The sequence below is a fragment of the Rhincodon typus genome, chromosome 2 (genome assembly GCF_021869965.1).
Source record: "Rhincodon typus isolate 14 chromosome 2, sRhiTyp1.1, whole genome shotgun sequence".
NCBI classification, from domain to species: Eukaryota; Metazoa; Chordata; class Chondrichthyes; order Orectolobiformes; family Rhincodontidae; genus Rhincodon; species Rhincodon typus.
Window position 1 is genome coordinate 10,483,777 of NC_063333.1, and position 20,011 is coordinate 10,503,787.

General features: G+C 47.6%; 2 protein-coding genes across 2 annotated transcripts in view; both read right to left on the minus strand.

Moving 5' to 3' along the window:
• The window catches only part of LOC109914150 (nuclease EXOG, mitochondrial), a 48,626-nt gene extending 29,000 nt beyond the window's left edge, over positions 1-19,626 (minus strand). The window contains exons 1-3 of the mRNA XM_020513721.2: positions 19,371-19,626; positions 11,256-11,405; positions 9,140-9,279 (exon numbers count right to left, since the gene is read on the minus strand). Coding sequence (XP_020369310.1) covers positions 9,140-9,279; positions 11,256-11,405; positions 19,371-19,521 — 441 coding nt within the window. The 5' untranslated portion in view covers positions 19,522-19,626. The remainder of the gene's footprint in view (positions 1-9,139; positions 9,280-11,255; positions 11,406-19,370) is intronic.
• The window catches only part of LOC109921859 (sodium channel protein type 4 subunit alpha-like), a 1,322,739-nt gene that overhangs the window by 584,865 nt on the left and 717,863 nt on the right, over positions 1-20,011 (minus strand). The gene's annotated exons all lie outside the window — the stretch shown is intronic.

Sequence of the window (20,011 nt, forward strand, 5' to 3'; positions counted from 1 at the left end):
TTTCATAAACCTATATATATTTAATATTTCATAAACCAAAATATATATTTAATTGGTTTGCCATCTCTTTGTTCCCCTTTATAACTTCCCCTTTATCTGACTGTATGGGACCCACATTTATCCTGACCGATATTTCTGTCTTCACATATCTATAGTAACTTTTAGTCAGTTTGTATGTTCCCCACAAGCCTGCTCTCGTACTCTATTTCCCCATCTTTGTACTCCTTTGCTGAAATAAAAACCGCTCCCAATCCTCAGGTCGGCTGCTTTTTTTGGTCAATTTGTATGCCCTTTCCTTGGATTTAATATTATTCCTAATTTTCCTTGTAAGCCACGGTCTGGCCATCTTTCCCATTTTATTTCTGTGCCAGACAGGAATGGGCAATTACTGCAGTTCCTTCATGCGTGTAACTGCTTATCACTGCCTTTCCACCGTCATCCCCTTAAGTAATACTCACCAATTTATCAAAATGACCTTGTGCCTCAGATCATTGCGGTTTCCAACATTTACATATCTAAAATGGTATTCTGCTGCACAATATTCCAACTCTTCAGAGAGTTGCGATCAGTCTGCCAGTTCAGTAAGGATTTTGTGAACCTATATCCTATAGTCTCTGTAACTTTAATGTCTTGTTATAGACTGGAGGCCGTCTTAACTTTCATAATCCTCACACAAGATACAATAGGGCAGATGGCAAAAAGCTTTATCTCAGATGTAGGCAGTATTAGTGTTGGGAATGAAAGGGTATTCAGAATTTAATGGTTAGTGAGCAATTAAAATCAGGAGTACTCAAGGCTGGAATCAGAGCTGTGCTAATAGCCGGAAGGTTGCAGGGGTGGAGGAGATTAATAAGATATGGAGGGGACAAGGTCATGGAGAGCTTTAAAAACAAGGATAAGAATTTTAATAAGGCAGCGTCATCCTTACATCCACAAAAACAACTGAAAAAGCAGCAACAAATTCCTCAGCCTATTGCCCTTTTGGGGAAGTGCTTCAGTGTGACAAACCTGGGGACTGAGGAGTGGTGGAATTAGTTACTCGCTGTTTCAACACTGCCATCTTGTGACGGGTAATTGCTACAACAGCGTCTTCTTGTTGAAAATGACACTGGCCACCCGGAAAGGACTTTAGTTTGCAGATAACAATGTCATCTCTGCTCTCTCGGAAGGGAATCCTCGCTTAACGCCCTTGCGAAGCACGCTGATGAATTAGTCTTGGCCTCAATCTCAAGAAGACTCAAGTCCTTTAGCAACCCGTCCCAGGGTAAGTACCAATACATCCCTCCTTTAAGATTGATGGAGGGATCCTCCCAAAAGCTGGACATGTCCCGTCACTGGGAAGCTACCTCATCTCACACTGACATCGATGTGGTAATTCAATACTGCATTCAATCTGTGAGAGCCTTCTTCAGTTGCCTAAGAATAAGGCAGTCATCCTCCCACTCTTCTATATGGCTCCAAAACTTGGTTGACACACAGATGCCACCTCAAGGACCCTGAAAAGTACCATTGATGCAGTTTGAGAAGGATACTCAGCAAAGCTGGGAGCTCAGGCATACTAACATCAGCATCCTTGAAGCGGCCAATAGCACCAGCATCAATGCCATGATCATTAAAACCTACCTGGGTTTTGAATACCAACGCAAATCTTCCTCACCAGCTCAAGGAAGGCACTGCTGAGAGAAGGACAATGGAAGCACTTCAAAGGCTGAGGTTGTTGATTTGCTTGCCCTTGTTCTTGTTCAGACGTTTCATCACCATGCTAGGTGACATCACCAGTGCAGCCTCCGATGAAGCGATGCTCTTCTACTCTGCTTGGAATTTATACTGTCTGGTCCATTATGGTGAGTAGTGTCATTTCCAGCTTTGATCTGTATGGGTTTGTATATGGGGTCCAATTCTATGTGGTTGTTGATTGCATTACGGGTGCAGAGCCATGCCTCTAGGAAGTTCCGTGCGTGTCTATGTTTGGTTTGGGCTATTATGGTTACCCTGTCCCAGTTAAACTGATGGCCTTCATTGTCTGAGCGTACCAATGTTAAGGAGAGTTCGTTGTGCTGTTTTGCTGTAGCTGATGTTCATGTATTCCGATGGATAGTTTCCTTCCTGTCTGTCCGATGTAATGTTTATGGCAGTCATTGCATGGTATTTTGTAAACCACGTTGGTTCTGCATGTTGTGGGAATGGGGTCTTTAATCCTTGTAAGTGTTTGTCATAGAGTGGCTTTGGGCTTGTGTGCCACCATGATTCCTAGTGGTCTTAGGAGTCTTGTTATCAGTTCAGATATGTTCTTGATGTAGGGCAGTGTGGTCAATGTTTTAGGGTGTACTGTGTCCTCTCGGTGTTGTCTGTGTAGTAGGCATAAACGGATGAAGTTGCAGGGATATCCGTTCAAGGCCAAAACACAACATGCCATCTGACAAACTATAATCCCCACACTACACAGAATGAACAAAAGGGATAACCTGAACACATCAGAGAGAAAAGCACTAGATAAATTCAAGAAAAACAGGAACATTATAATCCTACCAGCAGACAAAGGCTACATGACATTATGAACAAACCAGACTACGTTAAGAAAGCACAGGCATTGCTCGCAGATACAATCACTTACCAACAGGTGGCAACAGACCTAACACCACAGTTAGGTAATAGGATCACCCAGACACTGAACAGACTAAAGGATGTAGGGCAGATAACCGAGACAGAGTACATGAGAATGAAACCATAAGGTACGAACACCCCATCACTTCTGTGAACTTCCTAAAGTACACAAACCAGACATCCCCCTCAGACCCATTGTTTCCCTACCAGGCACACCTTCACACAAACTGGCCAAGGACCTACAACAGAGATTGAAACACCTAGCAGACGGATCACATCATCCTATCCACTCAACCCAAGATTTCCTCAATACCCTTAGGAACATTAAAATCAGCGACGACAAGATTATAGTATTTTTGACGTCACAGCTTTATTCATATCAATCGACATCCCACTAGCTGAAGAAACAATGGCCACATTACTAGAGGAAGCAGCAACGCAGACCAGCAGCTCCATCAGTAATGACAACTTACTTAAACTACTAGACCTGTGCTTCACCATACACTTCGTCTTTAATAGTCAGATATACAAACAGATCAACAGTATACTAATGGGGTCACCCATCTCAGGACTCATTGCAGAAGCAGTCATGCAAAGACTGGAACACACTACCCTACCCTGCATTCAACCTAAACTGTGGATCCAGTACTTGGACCACACATTTGTCATTATTAAATGCAACAAATTAGAAGAGACCCACCACTTCATCAACAGCATATTCACAGGGATTAAATTCACAAGGGAAGAAGAAAACAACAATCAGCTTTTGTTTCTGGATGTTAAAGATGAGCGTATGACCAACGGGGAGTTCCAAACCTCAGAATACAGAAAAGCAACCCACACTGATCAAATCCTCAACTTCCACAGCAACCACCCCAACATCCACAAACAAAGCTGCATTAGGACCCAATTTAAATGGGCCAGGACACACTGCAACACTCGAACTACGCAGGAAAGAGGAAGAGCACCTACACAAAATCCTTGCTATAAACGGATATCCCCACAACTTCATCCGCAGATGCCTACCAAACAGACAACAATAGGAGGACACCATACGCCCCAACACACTGCCACACTGCCCTACATCAAGAATATTGGAACTGACAACAAGACTCCTGAGACCAGTAGGAATCATGGTGGCCCACAAGCCCAAAGCCACTCTATGACATACACTTACAAGGATTAAAGACCCCATTCCCACAACATGCAGAATCAACATGGTTCACAAAATACCATGCAACGACTGCCACAAACATTACATCGGACAGACAGGAAGGAAACTAGCCATCGGAATACATGAACATCAACTAGCAGCAAAAAAGCGTGATGAACTCTCCTTAATATCAGTACACTCAGACAATGAAGGCCATCAGTTTAACTGGGACGGGGTAACCATAGTAGCCCCAGCCAAACATAGGCACGCATGGGAATTCCTAGAGGCATGGTTCTCCACCCGTAATGCAATAAACAAACATATAGAATTGGACCCTATATTCAAACCCATACAGATCAAAACCGGAAATGACACTACTCACCGTAACAGACCAGACAGTATTAACCAGACAGAGTAGAATAACATCACTTCATCGGAGGCCTCACTGATGATGTCACCTAGTATGGTAATAAAATGTCTGAACGAGAACAAGACAGCTCGGAGAACAAGTCAACAACCTCACCCGCAACCCGAGCTACAGATCTTTGCTAAAACTTTAAACATTTCAAAGGTTCCCTGTAGGCCTCCCTGAAGAAATGCAATGCAGAAACCGACTTGGTGGAGACTCCTGCATGAAGAGGCACAATTCTTTGAGAATACCCATCGGCAGGAGGCAGTTAGGCAAAGGAGCAGGAGAAAGGATTGGCAATGATCCCAAGGCCAAGGACCGCTTTCACCTCCTGGGAACAGCTGTGAGACGTGCGGTCGGAGATGTGGCTCTAGGATCGGGCTCATCAGCTACAGAAGGACGCACAGAATCCATGAGCAGTGACATGGGGTTTCCCCAGTGGACAATCAGACTTATTTGCAAGTGGTTACCGACAACCACCACTACCGCAGCATCACACTGCCCCATTTTATTTCAGCCATTCAACTCCTCACCCTGACATTAAATATCACCATGGCTGATTATCCAACTCAGCATCCTTGATCCCACTTTCACCCCATACCCTTTGATCCTTTTAGCCTAAGAACTACATCTAGTTCCTTCTTGAAAACATTCCATGTTTTGATATCAACTGTTTTCTGTGGCAATGAATTCCACTCTCTGGGTAACGAAACGTCTCCTCATCTAAGTCCTAAATGGCCTTTCTCATATCGTTCAACTGATACTCCTAGTTCTGGACTCCCTGGTCATCAGTAACATCTTTCCTACATTTATCCTGTCTTGTCCTGTTAGAATTTTATCGGTTTGGAAAGTCTATTTGGTAACAGGAAAAGCATTTACATAACGAATGAGTTGTTTGTTTGGTCTCTTTTCTCTCTCAGGCTGATCTAAATGTTTCCCTGACAACATGGAACATTGACTCCATCTATATTCCCCGTTACCTCGAGAAGGTAGCCAGCATAATCAAAGACCCCTCCCGCCCTGGTTATATTCTCTTCCAGCCTTTAGTTTGAAAATATGTACCAATAGATTCAAGAACAGCTTTTTCCCCGCTGTTATCAGACTTTTGAATAGACCTCTTAAATGTTAATTGTGCTCTCTCTCTCCCCGGCTGTAACACTGTATTCTGCACTCTGTTCTGCTACCCCACTGCATTTTGTACAATACAATCTGCCTGTATAGCATGCAAAGCAACACTTTTCACTCTGTCTCAACCCATGACAACAATAAATCAACCAATTAATCAATGGAGGGAATGAAGTCCCACACATAATCAGAAAGGAAACTCCTCAATCTATCAAGACAGAAACAGAAGACAGAGTTGCTGTAAGTCCCGAGCAGAGAACATTTCTGTCGATGATACTGCATTAGTCGCCCAGGTAGAAGATTAGTTCCAAAGGCTCAGAGATCCTCTGTTCCACGTCTGTCATAATCTCCCTTGCCATCATTGTGACGAAAACTATGTTTATGGGGCAGGGCGTTGAGTCTCTGCCTGTCATCAGACTATAACTCACAAAAAGGCAATCAGTCAGCAAATTCTGCAGCCTTAGATCTACTAGTGACAGATCACCTTTGTCTTGATGAAACGTTCAGCTGGAAAGGCAGCAACTAACTTTGGCCAACTAACAAAAACCGACATGGGAAATCAAGAACCTGTCCTGCAGGACAAGACGTTCATCTACAGGACCTATTTGTGGTATACATGGATTTAAGTAAGGCGTTTGATAAGGTTCCCCATGGTAGGCTCATGCAGAAGGTAAGGAGGCATGGGACAGGGGGAAATCTGGCAGATTGGATTCAGAATTGGCTGACCCTTAGAAGACAAAGGGTGGTAGTGGACGGAAAATATTCAACATGGTGCTCAGTTACGAGTGAGGTACCACAAGGATCTGTTCTGGGTCCTCTTCTATTTGTGATTTTTGTAAATGATTTGGATGAAGGAGTGGAAGGGTGGATTAGTAAGTTCGCGGACAACACGAAGGTGGGTCGAGTTGTGGACAGTGCAGAGGGCACTGTCTAGGTTACAAAGGGACATTGATAGGATGCAGAGCTGTGCTGAGAAGTGGCAGATGGCGTTTAACCCTGAAAAGTGTGAGGTGATTCATTTTGGAAGGATAAACTTGAAAGCAGAATACAGGGTTAACAGAAAGATTCTCGGCAATGTGGAGGAGCAGAGGGATCTTGGGGTTCATGTCCACAGTTCCCTGAAAGCTGTCACCCAGGTGGATAGAGTTGTTAAGAAGGCGTATGGTGTGTTAGCTTTCATTAATAGAGGGATTTATTTCAAGAGCCGTGAAGTTATGCTCCAGCTGTATGAAAGCCTGGTTCGGCCCCATCTGGAGTATTGTGTCCAGTTCTGGTCGCCTCATTACAGGAAAGATGTGGAAGTGTTGGAAAAGGTGCAGAGAAGATTTACCAGGATGTTTCCTGGAAAGAAGGGAAGGTCTTATGAGGAAAGGTTGAGAGAGCTAGGGCTTTTCTCTTTAGAACGAAGAAGGATGAGAGGTGACTTGATAGAGGTGTTCAAAATGATCAGAGGTATAGATAGAGTAGACAGCCAGAGACATTTTCATAGGGTGGAGGTAGCTATTACGAGGGGGCATAGTTTTAAAGTGAGTGGAGGTAGATACAGGGGAGACGTCAGAGGTAGGTTCTTTACTCAGAGAGTGGTCGGGGTGTGGAATGCATTGCCAGAGAGGGTAGTGGAGTCGGCCTCGTTAGGGGCATTTAAGCGGCTACTAGATAGGCATATGGATGATAGTATAAGGTAGGGGTGGAGGTTAGATAGACCTTCGGATTAGGGTAAATGTTCGGCACAACATTTGGGCCAAAGGGCCTGTATTGTGCTGTACTGTTCGATGTTCTATATCTTCTGCACATTGCTTTGTGCAGCAAACCCTACACAACTTACACCTGCCAGATCAAAGGCTCAATAAATTTCAACCCCATTGTCTATGTTACCCTGCTGTTAACATATGGAAAGCCAAAGTCATCAATAAAGCAATCCATTCTCAGGCAAATATGCTCAGCATGCTAGAGATAATCAAAATCGGCTTGGGCACAAGGATAGAAAATGGCATTAACCCCAGAAACAGCAATGTCATATCGCCTAGCTAAGGCAAATATCTTTTAGTGATCCAAGGTAATGGAGAAATATTGGCTGGGACTTTGCAAAGGAGCAGGATGCAGTGGCTCAGTGGTTAGCACTGCTACCTCACAGCGCTGGGGACCTGAGTTCGATGCCAGCCTTGGGCGACTGTCTGTGTAGAATTTACTCATTGTCTCTGTGGGCGGTGCTCCTGTTTCCTCGTACAGTCCAAAGATGTGCAAGTTAGGTGGATTGGCCATGCTAAATTGCCCACAGTTTTTAGGGTGGGAAATGCAGGGATGGGGTCTGGGTGGGATGCTCTTCAGAGAGCTAGAGTGGACTGATGGGCTGAATGGCCTGCTTCCACACTACAGGGATTCTATGAGAGCTGATGGACATAGTAAACTTAGATTTTCAGAAGACTTTTGATAAAAGCCCCCACAGGAGGCTGGTTCAAAAAAATAAAGCATATGGGATAGGAGAGAAATGGACTGGCATGGATGAATGATTGGCTAACAGACAGAAAACAGAGAGTAGGAATACATGGGTCATTCTCATGTTGGCAGACAATATATATTAATGATTTGAAGGTGGCGATCAAATGTGGTACTTCCGAATTTGTTGATGATACAAAGCTAACTGGGAATGTGTGTTGTCAGGAAGATGTAAAACGGCTTCAGGAAGACTTGAATGGGCTTAATGACTGGGCAAGTACATAGCAGATGGAATGTAATGTGGAAAAATGTGAGGTCATTCACTCTGGTAGGGCAAACCAATATGCACAGTATTTTATAAATGGCAAAAGGTTGGAAAGTGTAGGTGCAAAAAGAGAGCTAGGTGTCCTTGTAGATAAGTCACTGAATGCTAACACATGGATGCAACAAGTTATTAGGATGGCTGATGGAATGTTAGCCTTTACAATGAGATGGGGGTCAGTTAACTCCTTGGCTGGTTGGCTGTTTTAAGATGCAGAGTGATTCCAACAGCACAGATTCAATTCCCACACTAGCTGAGGTTACCATGAAGGACTCTCCTTCTCAGTCTCTCCCTTGCCTGAGGTGTGGTGACCTTGAGGCTAAACCATCACCAGTCATCTCTCCCTCTCTCTCTCTCTAATGAGAGAGCAGCCCCATGGTCTGCTTTAATGATGGTGACTTTACTTTTTACTACAAGTGTACTTGTGTACAGGAATAGTGAAGTCTTGCTTCAACTGTATGAGAGTTGGTTAGACTGCACCTGGAGTAGTGTACGCAGTTTTGGTCACCTGATCTCATTGCCATTGAGGGAGTACAAAGAAGGTTCACGAGACCTGTTCTCGGGATGGAAGGACGGTCCTATGAAGAGATATTCGGCAAACTGCGGCTGTATTCTCTCGGGTTTCAAAGGAGAAGTAATCTTATTGAAATCTACAAAATACTTAACGTGACAGACAGAGTAGTTGCAGGTAAGATTCTTCCCCTCCTCAGGGAGTCTAAAACTAGGGATTTCGCTTTAAAAATAAGAGGGGGGAGGGGGGAATGCCATTTACGTCCAAGATTGGGAGATTTTTTTTAACTCAGAGGGTTGTGAACTTTTGAAATTCTCTACCACACAGGGCTGTGTAGGTTCAGTCTTTGAGCATAGTTTAATAGAGATTGATAGATTTCTGATTATCGGGGGGGTGTACAGGATTATGGGAATGGGGTGGGTTAAAGGTATTGAAGCGTCTGATCAGCCATTGAATGGTGGGGCAAGCTCAATGGACTGAATGGGCAGCTCCTGTTCCTGTGAGACCTTCCGAGGAGTTTCTTCACCTTCCACACTCACACACACATTAAGAAAACACTCTTGTCCTTTCCTTCCTTACCGCTGAGAACTTGTTGTCTCCTGCTGGAGCCATGTGACCACGGCTCCATCCGCTGCGGATGTAGTCTTCGTTCGTCGCACTGAACAGTGGCGGAATGTTGGGATCTGGCTTAAACTTGCAGTGCTTCCGATCTGCTTCCCCTGTGTCAAGACGCATCCCAAAGTGAACACACTCTTACTGTTAGCACTGGGCCTTTCAGCACCTCTCAGGTTTTCTCCTGAGAACTATTACTAAGCAAGAAATGATCAAGACATTCTGCCCAGCTCCACACCTCCAATCTGGCAACAAGAGGTGAAGACCCTGAGCTTTCGCTAACCGGAAGGGGACAGCCTTAAGGTAATTGGCAAAAGAACCACAGGCAGGAAAGAGGAGAAGCCTTCCCCCTCCCCGCCACCACCTTTTAAATAATTGTGCACAGTTTTAGACCTACATCTATATCTCAGGAAGGATGTATTGGCCCTGGAGCGGGTTCAGAGGAGGTTCACGAGAATGGTCCCAGGAATGAAAGCTTAACTATGAGGAAAGTTTGAGGACTTTGGGTATACACTCGATGGAGTTTAGAAGGATGAGGGGAGATCTAATTGAAACTTACAGAATACTGAATGGCCTGGACAGAGTGGACATTGGGAAGATGTTTCCATTGGTAGGAGAGACTAGGATTTGAGGGCACAGCCTTAGAGTAAAGGGAAGACCTTTTAGAACGGAGATAAGGAGAAATTTCTTCAGCCAAAGTGTGGTGAATCCATGGAATTCACTGCCACAGAAGGCTGTGGAGGCCAGGTCATTGAGTACATTTAAGATGGAGATAGATAGGTTCTTTGAGAAATTTATCAGCCATGAATGAATCGCAGAGCAGACTGAATGGCCTAATTTCTGCTCCTATGTCTTATGGCATTATGGTCTTAAAATCGAAAAAGAGCCATTTAAATTCTTGAAAATATGCAGAAATGCTTTTCAAAAGAAATAGCACAATCCCCGGTGGGTCTCCTGTGTTCTACTGTTCTCAAGTTTTGTAATTCCAGAGGAAAGTGGGGAGAAGATGAAAATGATCTTGCACTATGTGGAAAAGACTCCACCTCATTTCTGGAGTTCAGCTCTTTGATCCATGTTTGGCTTTCATTCATCTTCCCCTTGAATTCTCGACAATTCAAAAATCTGTCTAACTCAGTCTTGAGTATATTTAGTTTTCTAGCCTCCACTGCTCTCTGGTGGAAGGAATCCCAAAGACTAATGACAATCCGGAAAAAAAACTCTCCTCATCTCTAAATTAAATGGAGATTAAATTATTTGTAAACAATATCACCTCGTTCTAGATTCTCCCATGAGGGGAAACATCTTCTCAGCATCTACCCTGTGAAGCCTCCCCAATATTGTACAAGATCACCTCTCATTCTCCTAAACTCCAATGAATGTAGGCCCCACCTACTGAAGCTTTCCTCATAAGATAAGCTCTTCCGAGAATCGAGCAAATGAAACTGAGGGCGGCACGGTGGCTCAGTGGTTAGCACTGCTGCCACACACACGGGTTCGATTCCATCCTCGGGCAACTGTCTGTGCAGGGTTTGCACACTCGCCCCATGTCTGCTCTGGGTGCTCTGGTTTCCTCCCACAGTCCAAAGGTGTGCAGGTTAGGTGGAATGGCCAAGCTAAATTGCCCATAGTGTCCAGGGATGAGCATGCTAGGTGAGGTAGCCAGAGTTAGAGAGCTAAGGGTGGGTCTGGGTGGGATGCTCTTTAGAGGGTTGGTGTGATGGGCCGAATGACCGCTTTCTGCACGGTCAGGATTCTGTGATTCTAACCATCCCCAAACTGCCACCAATGTAAGTATAACCCTCCATAAACAAGGAGACTGACACTGTACACAATTCAAGCCTGATACTCTGTTCATCCTGTCAAATCTCTAAGCTGGTGACTGAAATTATTTTATGCTTCATTTGCACCTCCCCCTCCTGGAGCTTTGAATAGTCTGGGTCATCTTTGTCAAACGCTGTGCAGAACAGCAACTTTGTAGAGATAGAGAATGAGGAAGGTACAGTGCAGAAGGTTGGGGAATGATTAGTCACCCGGCTTATAACAATAGTATAAACATGAGGCAAAAACATCAAGAGATTTGTACCTTGCAGCTTTCCTTTTGTAATATGCTCGAGAACCCATCGAGGAGTCCGCTTAGCCTGATCATACGATGATACATGATTGGTGCAATGGCGTACATCTGTGCCTGTCACAGGCAAGCCATACTTTTCTATCAAATTATCCTTTATATGCTCTGTGAAAAGAGATGTTGTCAGTTGTGAGCATCAGTCAAAGAGACAGACATTAATACGTAACAATTTTTAAATAAACCATATCGACTGACAACTAGAGTGACATTAGTACTACACAGATACCTACCAATTACCTTCTTTATTTTCAATGGATAATCAACTTTATAATAGAGTATTATGACTACAATGTTTGCACTGATAACAGAGCCTTTTTAATTATATATTAACATTGAGCATAGTGGGAAGTGAGTGGCAAAGCTGCCTAACATTTATCATGTGGTTATTACAGCTCCTGTCTCACATGTGCTAAACAGGGCACAGGACAATTTTTAAACTTAATTTATGGAGTTGTGGGTGTCCTTGGGAAGGCTAGTACTTATTATGTATCCGTGAGTGCCCTTGAGAAGGTGGTAATGAGTCAAGCCAATCCATGTCATGCAGATCCAGCCACAGGCCTGTTAGAGATGCAGTTCCACGTTTTTAACCCAATATTGAAGGAATGGAGATGTATTTCCATGTCAGGGTGGTGTGGGACCTGGATGGGCACTTGCAGATGGTGGCATGCCCATGTAACAGATATCTTTAGACCATAAGACGTAAGAGCAGAAATGGGCCATTCGGGCCATTGAGTTTGCTCTGCAATTTGATCATGGCTGGTATGTTACTCAATCCCATTCTCTTGCCTTCTCCCTGTAACCCTCAATCGCCTTACCAATCAAAAACCTACCTATCTCTGTCTTAAATACAGGTATTTCTGCTAAAACGCCTGTTTCGTTAACGCGCATTGGCTGTAACAAAATTGATGAATTGTGGATGCTGTTTGGATAATGCAAACTTTCTGCTGTACAGGTATAACGATTTTCTATAGCACAAGGTCACACAAGAACAAATCTATCATGTTATAGAACTACCTGTACACTCAATGACTTGGTCTCCCACTTGGCCTCTGCTGCAATGAGTTCCACAGAGTCACACCTCTGGTGAAGAAATTACTTGTCATCTCAGTTCTAAAGGGTTGTACCTTCCTTCTGAGGCTGTGCCCTCAGGTCCTAGTTTCTCCTGCTAATGGAAACATCTTTTCCACATCCACTCTATCTAGTCCACTCAGTATTCTGTAAGTTTCAATCAGATTCCTCCTCATTCTTCTAAACTCCATTAGGTACAGATACAGAATCCTCAACTGCTCTTCACATGACAAGCCCTTCATGCCTGAGATCATTGTTGTAAACCTCCTCTGGAACCCCTCCAAAATCAGCATATCATTCCTTAGATACAGGCCCAAAACTGATTACAATATTCAAAACATGGTCTGATCAGAGCCTTATACAACCTGAGCAGTACATTTCTGTTGTTCAGATCTAGATCTGGTTCACCTGGGACACTGTCTCTCTGGGACTGTGCTCTCTTAGGTCAGACAATGAGAAGAGATTAGGCTGTAGGAATCAGGTATATTAATTCCCATTGAGTGTTTCACAAGCATGTTATTTTTATATTCTCTCATGGGATGTGGGCATCACTGACTGGGTCAGCATTTATTGTCTGTCCTGAACTGCCTTTGAGAAGGTGGTGGTGAGCTGCCTTTTTGAACCACTGCAGTCCACATGCTGTAGGTAAACCCACAATGCCCATAGGGAGGAAGTTCCAGGATTTTAACCCAGCGACAATGAAGGATTGGTGATATATTTCCAAGTCAGAATGGTGAGTGGTTTGGAAGGGATCTTGCAGGCGGTGGTGTTCCCATGCGTCTGCTACTGTTGTCCTTCTAGATGGAAGTGGTCGTGGATTTGTAAGATGCTGTCTATGGTTCTTAGGTGAATTTCTGCACACACTGCTACTGCAGACCCTCAATGATGGAGGGCGTGCTTGTGGATGTGGTGCTAATCAAGTGGACTGCTTTGTCCTGGATAGTGTCAAGCTTCTTGAGTTTTGTTGGAGCTGCACTCATTCAGACAAGTGGGGAGTATTCTATCACACTCCTGACTTGTGCCTTGTAGATGGCGGACAGGCTTTGAGGAGTCAGGAGGCGAGTTACTCGCCGCAGTTTCCCTAGCCTCTGACCCGCTTTTGTAGCCACAGTTTTTCTGTGGCGAGTCCAGTTCAGTTTCTGGTCAATAGGAATCCCAGGATAACAACACCACTAGGCCATCATCAAGCGGTCACCAGGCCCCTTCTTTTTTGTGGCTTCTTTGTGTCTATGTTTTGCTTGGGAACACTCTTGAGGCACCTAGAGATTGTTTCAATGCAATGTAGAGGCCGTGGTTAATTTTCTGGGGAGGCAGGCTCAAATCCCACTCTGGCAATTGGTGCTATTTAAATGTGAGAAAATCTGAAATTACTAAAGTGGTTCATGTAATGGTGATGAGAAAAATGATCATCTGGTTCACTAATGTACTTTAGGGAAGGAAACGGCTATCCTTACTTGGCCTAGCCTACATGTGACTCAGTGTTTTGACTCTTATTTGCCCTCTGGGCAATTGGGGATGGTTCATAAATGTTTTATCCAGTGACACCCAAATCCCATAAATGAGTATTAATGAATAAATAACAGGCAAGTTGACAATAGTGACACCGGGCCTCAGGTAAAATACTTGGATTACATCTACACCCCACCCTCACATCCAGGATTGGACCAGCAAACTTCACCCTACCCCACCACAACCTCACACCCACCAACTTCACATGGGACCATCCCATTCCCCCATATAGGATTGGACCTGCCCATTATCCCCCACATCCAGGATTGGACCTGGCCATTACACCCACCCCTCCCCCCTCATCCAGGATTGGACCTTCCTGTTCCCACCCCATCCAGGATTGGACCTGCCCGTTACCCCACCCCCACATCCAGAATTTCACAGATGCTGCCAGACCTGCTGAACTTTTCCAGCATAACAGATAGCAAGGTGTAGAGCTGGATGAACACAGCAGGCCAAGCAGCATGAGAGGAGGAGGAAAGCTGACGTTTCGGGCCGAGACCCTTGATGGGGGGATGGTTCTGAAATAAATAGGGAGAGAGGGGGAGGCGGATAGAAGATGGATAGAGGAGAAGATAGGTGGAGAGAAGACAGGCAGGTCAAAAAGGCGGGGATGGAGCCAGTAAAGGTGAGTGTAGGTGGGGAGTTAGGGAGGAGATAGATCAGTCCAGGGACGACGGACAGGTCAAGGGGGTGGGATGAGGTTAGGAGGTAGGAGATGGGGTGGGGCTTGAGGTGGGAGGAGGGGATAGGTGGGAGGAAGGACAGGTTAGGGAGGCGGGGATGAGCTGGGCTGGTTTTGGGATGCGGTAGGGGGAGGGGAGATTTTGAAGCTTGTGAAGTCCACGTTGATACCACTGGGCTGCAGGGTTCCCAAGCGGAATATGAGGTGCTGTTCCTACAACCTTTGGTTGGCACCATTGTAGCACTGCAGGAGGCCCAGGATGGACATATCGTCTGAGGAATGGGAGGGGGAGTTGAAATGGTTCGCGACAGGGAGTTGCAGTTGTTTAGTGCGAACCAAGTGTAGGTGCTCTGCAAAGTGGTCCCCAAGCCTCTGCTTGGTTTCCCCGATGTACAGGAGGCCATAACGGGAACAGCGGATGCAGTATACCACATTGGCAGATGTGCAGGTGAAACATCTGCTTAATGTGAAAAGTCTTCTTGGGCCTGGGATGGGGGTGAGGGGGGAGGTGTAGGGGCAGGTGTAGCACTTCCTGTGGTTGTAGGGAAAAGTGCCGGGTGTGGTGGGGCTGGAGGGGAGTGTGGAGCGGACAAGGGAGTCCCGGAGAGAGTGGTCCCTCCGGAAAGCAGATAAGGGTGGGGAAGGAAAAATGTCTTTGGTGGTGGGGTCGGATTGCAGATGGCGGAAGTGTCGGAGGATGATGCGTTGAATCCAGAGGTTGGTCGGGTGGTAAGTGAGAACGAGGGCGATTCTTTTTTGGTTGTTATTGCGGGGAGGGGATGTGAGGGATGAGTTGCGGAAAATGCGAGAGACACGGTCGAGGGCGTTCTCGACCACTGAGGGGGGGAAGTTGCGGTCCTTGAAAAATGAGGACAACTGAGATGTACGGGAGTGGAATGCCTCATCCTGGGAGCAGATGCGGCGGAGGCGAAGGAATTGGGAATAGGGGATGGCATTTTTGCAGGAAGGTGGGTGGGAGGAGGTGTATTCTAGGTAGCTGTGGGAGTCGGTGGGCTTGAAATGGATATCGGTTTCTAGGTGGTTGCCGGAGACGGAGACAGAGTGGTCCAGGAAGGAGAGAGAGGTATTAGAGATGGTCCAGGTGAACTTAAGGTTCGGGTGGAAGGTGTTAGTGAAGTGGAAGAACTGTTCGAGCTCCTCGTGGGAGCACGAGGCGGCGCCGATACAGTCATCAATGTAATGGAGGAAAAGGTGGGGTTTAGGGCCAGTGTAGGTACGGAAGAGGGATTGTTCCACGTAACCTACAAAGAGGCAGGCGTAGCTTGGGCCCATGCGGGTACCCATGGCTACCCCCTTTGTCTGTAGGAAGTGGGAGGAATTGAAAGAGAAGTTGTTGAGGGTGAGAACGAGTTTGGCTAAGCGGATGAGGGTGTCAGTGGAGGGGGACTGGTTGGGCCTGCGGGACAGGAAGAAGCGGAGGGCCTTTAGGCCATCTATATGGGGAATGCAGGTGTATAGGGACTGGACATCCATGGCAAAGATGAGGTGTTGGGGACCGGGGAATTGGAAGTTCTGGATGAGGTGGAGGGTGTGGGTGGTGTCACGGACGTAGGTAGGGAGTTCCTGGACTAAGGGGGAGAAAATGGAGTCGAGATAGGTGGAGATAAGTTCGGTGGGGCAGGAGCAGGCGGAGACAATGGGTCGACCAGGGCAGTCAGGTTTGTGGATTTTGGGAAAGAAATAGAAATGGGCGGTGCAGGGTTGGGGAACGGTGAGGTTGGAGGCCGTGGGTGGAAGGTCACCTGAGGTGATGAGGTTGTGGATAGTTTGGGAGATGATGGTTTGGTGCTCGGGGGTGGGGTCATGATCAAGGGGGTGGGGTCATGATCAAGGGGGCGGTAGGAGGAGGTGTCAGAGAGTTGGCGTCTGGCCTCGGCGATGTAGAGGTCAGTGCGCCATAATACAACTGCGCCTCCCTTGTCCGCAGATTTTATGGTGAGGTTGGGATTGGAGCGGAGGGCTGCACGTTCTGTGGGGGAGAGGTTGGAGTGGGTGAGAGGGGTGGAGAGGTTGAGGCGATTGATGTCTTGACGGCAATTGGAGATGAAGAGGTCCAGGGAGGGTAGGAGGCCTTGGGATGGTGTCCAGGAGGAGGGGGTGTGTTGGAGGCGGGAGAAGGGGTCAGTAGAGGGAGGGTTAGGTTCACGGTTGAAGGAGGCGGAAGCGGCGGAAAAACTGCTCAACGTCCAAACGTGACCGGTATTTGCTGATGTGTGGGTGGAGGGGGACAAAGGTGAGCCCTTTACTGAGGACTGACCGTTCGCCCTCAGTAAGAGGGAGATCTGGGGGGATGGTGAAGACTCGGCAGGGCTGGGTGTTGCTGTCTCCTCTGGAGCTGCTGGCTGTGGAGGCAGTGGGCGGAGCGACGTTGGCGGTGGCAGTGGGCGGAGCTGCATCGGCGTCGGCAGTGGGCAGAGTTGCGTCAGTGTCGGTGGTGGGCAGAGCGGCGTCAACAGTGGGGGGGAGCGGGGTAGGCGGCGGCGGCGGAGACGGTAGGTGCATCCTCAGTGTCTATGGTGTTGGCCTCGGAAATGGAGGCGGTGGCATCAGCAGCGGTGGCATCAGCAGCGGTGTCGATGGCGTTCGCTGTCCCGGAAGTGGTGTACCCGGCGGATGTGATGTCATCCGTGGGTGCTCCGACAGTGGCCACATGGCCAATGGCTGTGGGCACATTGTGGGGAAGGTCCTGGGTACGGTTGGGGATTTGGGAGGTGGAGGTAGCCCGATTTGGGTGGTAGGCACCAGTAGGTTTACTGTACTTACGGTTTTTAGTGTCCAATAAAGCTGAGTAGAATTGTGAGTACAGGCTGTGGATCCTATGAAGAATAAAAAATAGGAGGTCCTTTGCAGGTCTGGGAGAGGGAGGCTCTGAGCTGGGGTAGGCTTGATTGTAGTGCCAGGAGATGCTGGCGCATTGCTGCGAGTGTGTTTTTCAGGAGTCGCAGGGAGAAACGCTTCTGAAGGATCTCAAAGTTCTGAATGTAGACATTATCAGGGTTGGGGCCAAATTGGGAAGGCCTGAATGTGGATGATCAGGTTCCGTAGGCAGGTACTAAGAAAGGTGATGTGGCTGTAGTACCTGGTTTGCTTCAGGACATGGTCAAGCAGTTTCAAGACTGAAGACATTACGAGAGAGTTGCAGTGGGAGAGAGATCCACTGAGGTTTTTCCGGAGGGAGGAGGGTAACTTCTTCAGGGTAGGCATCCTTAGAAGAGGCTTTGCAGTGGGGTTAAAATTGTTTCAGAGATAGTAGGAACTGCAGATGCTGGAGAATCTGAGATAACAAGGTGTAGAGCTGGATGAACACAGCAGGCCAAGCAGCACAGAGGAGCAGGAAGGCTGACGTTTCGGGCCTAGACCCTTCTTCAGAAATGGGGGAGGGGAAGAGGGTTCTGAAATAAATAGGGAGAGAGGGGGAGGCGGATAGAAGGTGGATAGAGGAGAAGATAGGTGGAGAGGAAACAGACAGGTCAAAGAGGCGGCGATGGAGCCAGTAAAGGTGAGTGTAGGTGGGGAGGTAGGGAGGAAATAGGTCAGTCCAGGGAGGACGGACAGGTCAAGGGGGTGGGATGAAGTTAGTAGGTAGGAGATGGGGGTGGAGCTTGAGGTGGGAAGAAGGACAGGTTAGGGAGGCGGGGACGAGCTGGACTGGTTTTAGAATGTGGTAGGGGGAGGGGAGATTTTGAAGCTTGTGAAGTCCACATTGATACCATTGGGCTGCAGGGTTCCCAAGCAGAATATGAGTTGCTGTTCCTGCAATCTTCGGGTAGCATCGTTGTGGCACTGCAGGAGACACAGGATGGACATGTCGTCTGAGGAATGGGAAGGGGAGTTGAAATGGTTCACGACTGGGAGGTGCAGTTGTTTAGTGCGAACCGAGCATAGGTGTTCTGCAAAGCGGTCCCCAAGCCTCCGCTTGGTTTCCCTGATGTAGAGGACGCCACAACGGGAACAGTGGATGCAGTATACCACATTAGCAGATGTGCAGGTGAACATCTGCTTGATGTGGAAAGTCTTCTTGGAGCCTGGGATGGGGGTGAGGGGGGAGGTATGGGGGCAGGTGTAGCACTTCCTGCGGTTACAGGGAAAAGTGCCGGGTGTGGTGGGGCTGGAGGGGAGTGTGGAGCGGACAAGGGAGTCACGGAGAGAGTGGTCCCTCCGGAAAGCAGATAAGGGTGGGGAGGGAAAAATGTCTATGGTGGAAGTGTTGGAGGATGATGCGTTGGATCCGGAGGTTGGTGGGGTGGTACGTGAGGACGAGGGGGATTCTGTTTTGGTTGTTATTGCGGGGAGCGGGTGTGAGGGATGAGTTGCGGGAGACACGGTCGAGGGCGTTCTCGACCACTGTTGGCGGGGAGGGGGGGGGTTGTTGCGGTCCTTGAAAAACAAGGACATCTGAGGACAACTTTTCCAGCAACTTTGTTTTTGTTTCAGAATTGGACCTGCCCATCCGTTTCCCCCCACCCCCATTCCAGGAATAGACCTGCCCGTAGCCCCGCCCCATTCCAGGACTGGACCTACCCTTCTCCCAACAGCATTGGACTGGTAGCATCCGTGGAGGAGAAAACAGAGTTAACGTTTCGGGTCCGGAGACCCTTCTGAGGAAAGGTCTGAAACGTTAACTCTTGTTTTCTCCTCCACAGATGCTACCAGACCTGCTGAGCTTTTCCAGCAATTCTTTTTGTTCTTGATTTACAGCATCCGCAGTTCTTTTGGTTTTTATTTAGCATTGGACTGGTCCCTTTTCCTCCCTCCCTCCCTCATTCCAGGTTTGATAGGCCCCTTACCTCGCTGGTCCTCCTCCGGTTCTTGCTCCCTGTACCAGTGCAGGGCTAGGGCACAACCGGTGGAACCAAACAACGATCCGGCCAGGAAGCCAGACACAAACCTGGGCCCAAAGCCACCGCTTCTCAGTTTCAACCCTCGGAGTAGCCACATGCCGCCCTGCCAGTTATTTGCGGCCCTTTTCCGGGCAAGAGCCGAAACCCGGGCATCAAACACAGTCTTCCAAGCGCAGCGCCACCTCGCGGCTCGGAGGACCACCGCCCTTGCTCATGCCAATGGGCCGCCGCCATCTCCTCCAAATACATCCCCACCTGGCGGCTCGGAGGAGCATCGGCATGGCCCATTCCATTCAGCCGCCACTTTATTCTGTGGGAGGATTACCTCTCCTGGCTGTTCCAATTACCTTCAGCCGTCTTTCTCCTTCACAGATGCTGCCAGACCTGCTGAGCTTTTCCAGCAACTTTGTTTTTGTACCTTCAGCCGTCTTTTCCTCTAAGTGCACCGCCACCTAACGCCCGGAGGACCTCCTAGCCTGGCCGTTGCTGCCCGTGCCCCAACACCCTCTAGTTCTGAAGAGCCTCACTGGCGTCAAAGCGCGAACTCGGTTGCTTTCCCCGCAGACCTACCAGGTTTCCGCAGCAGA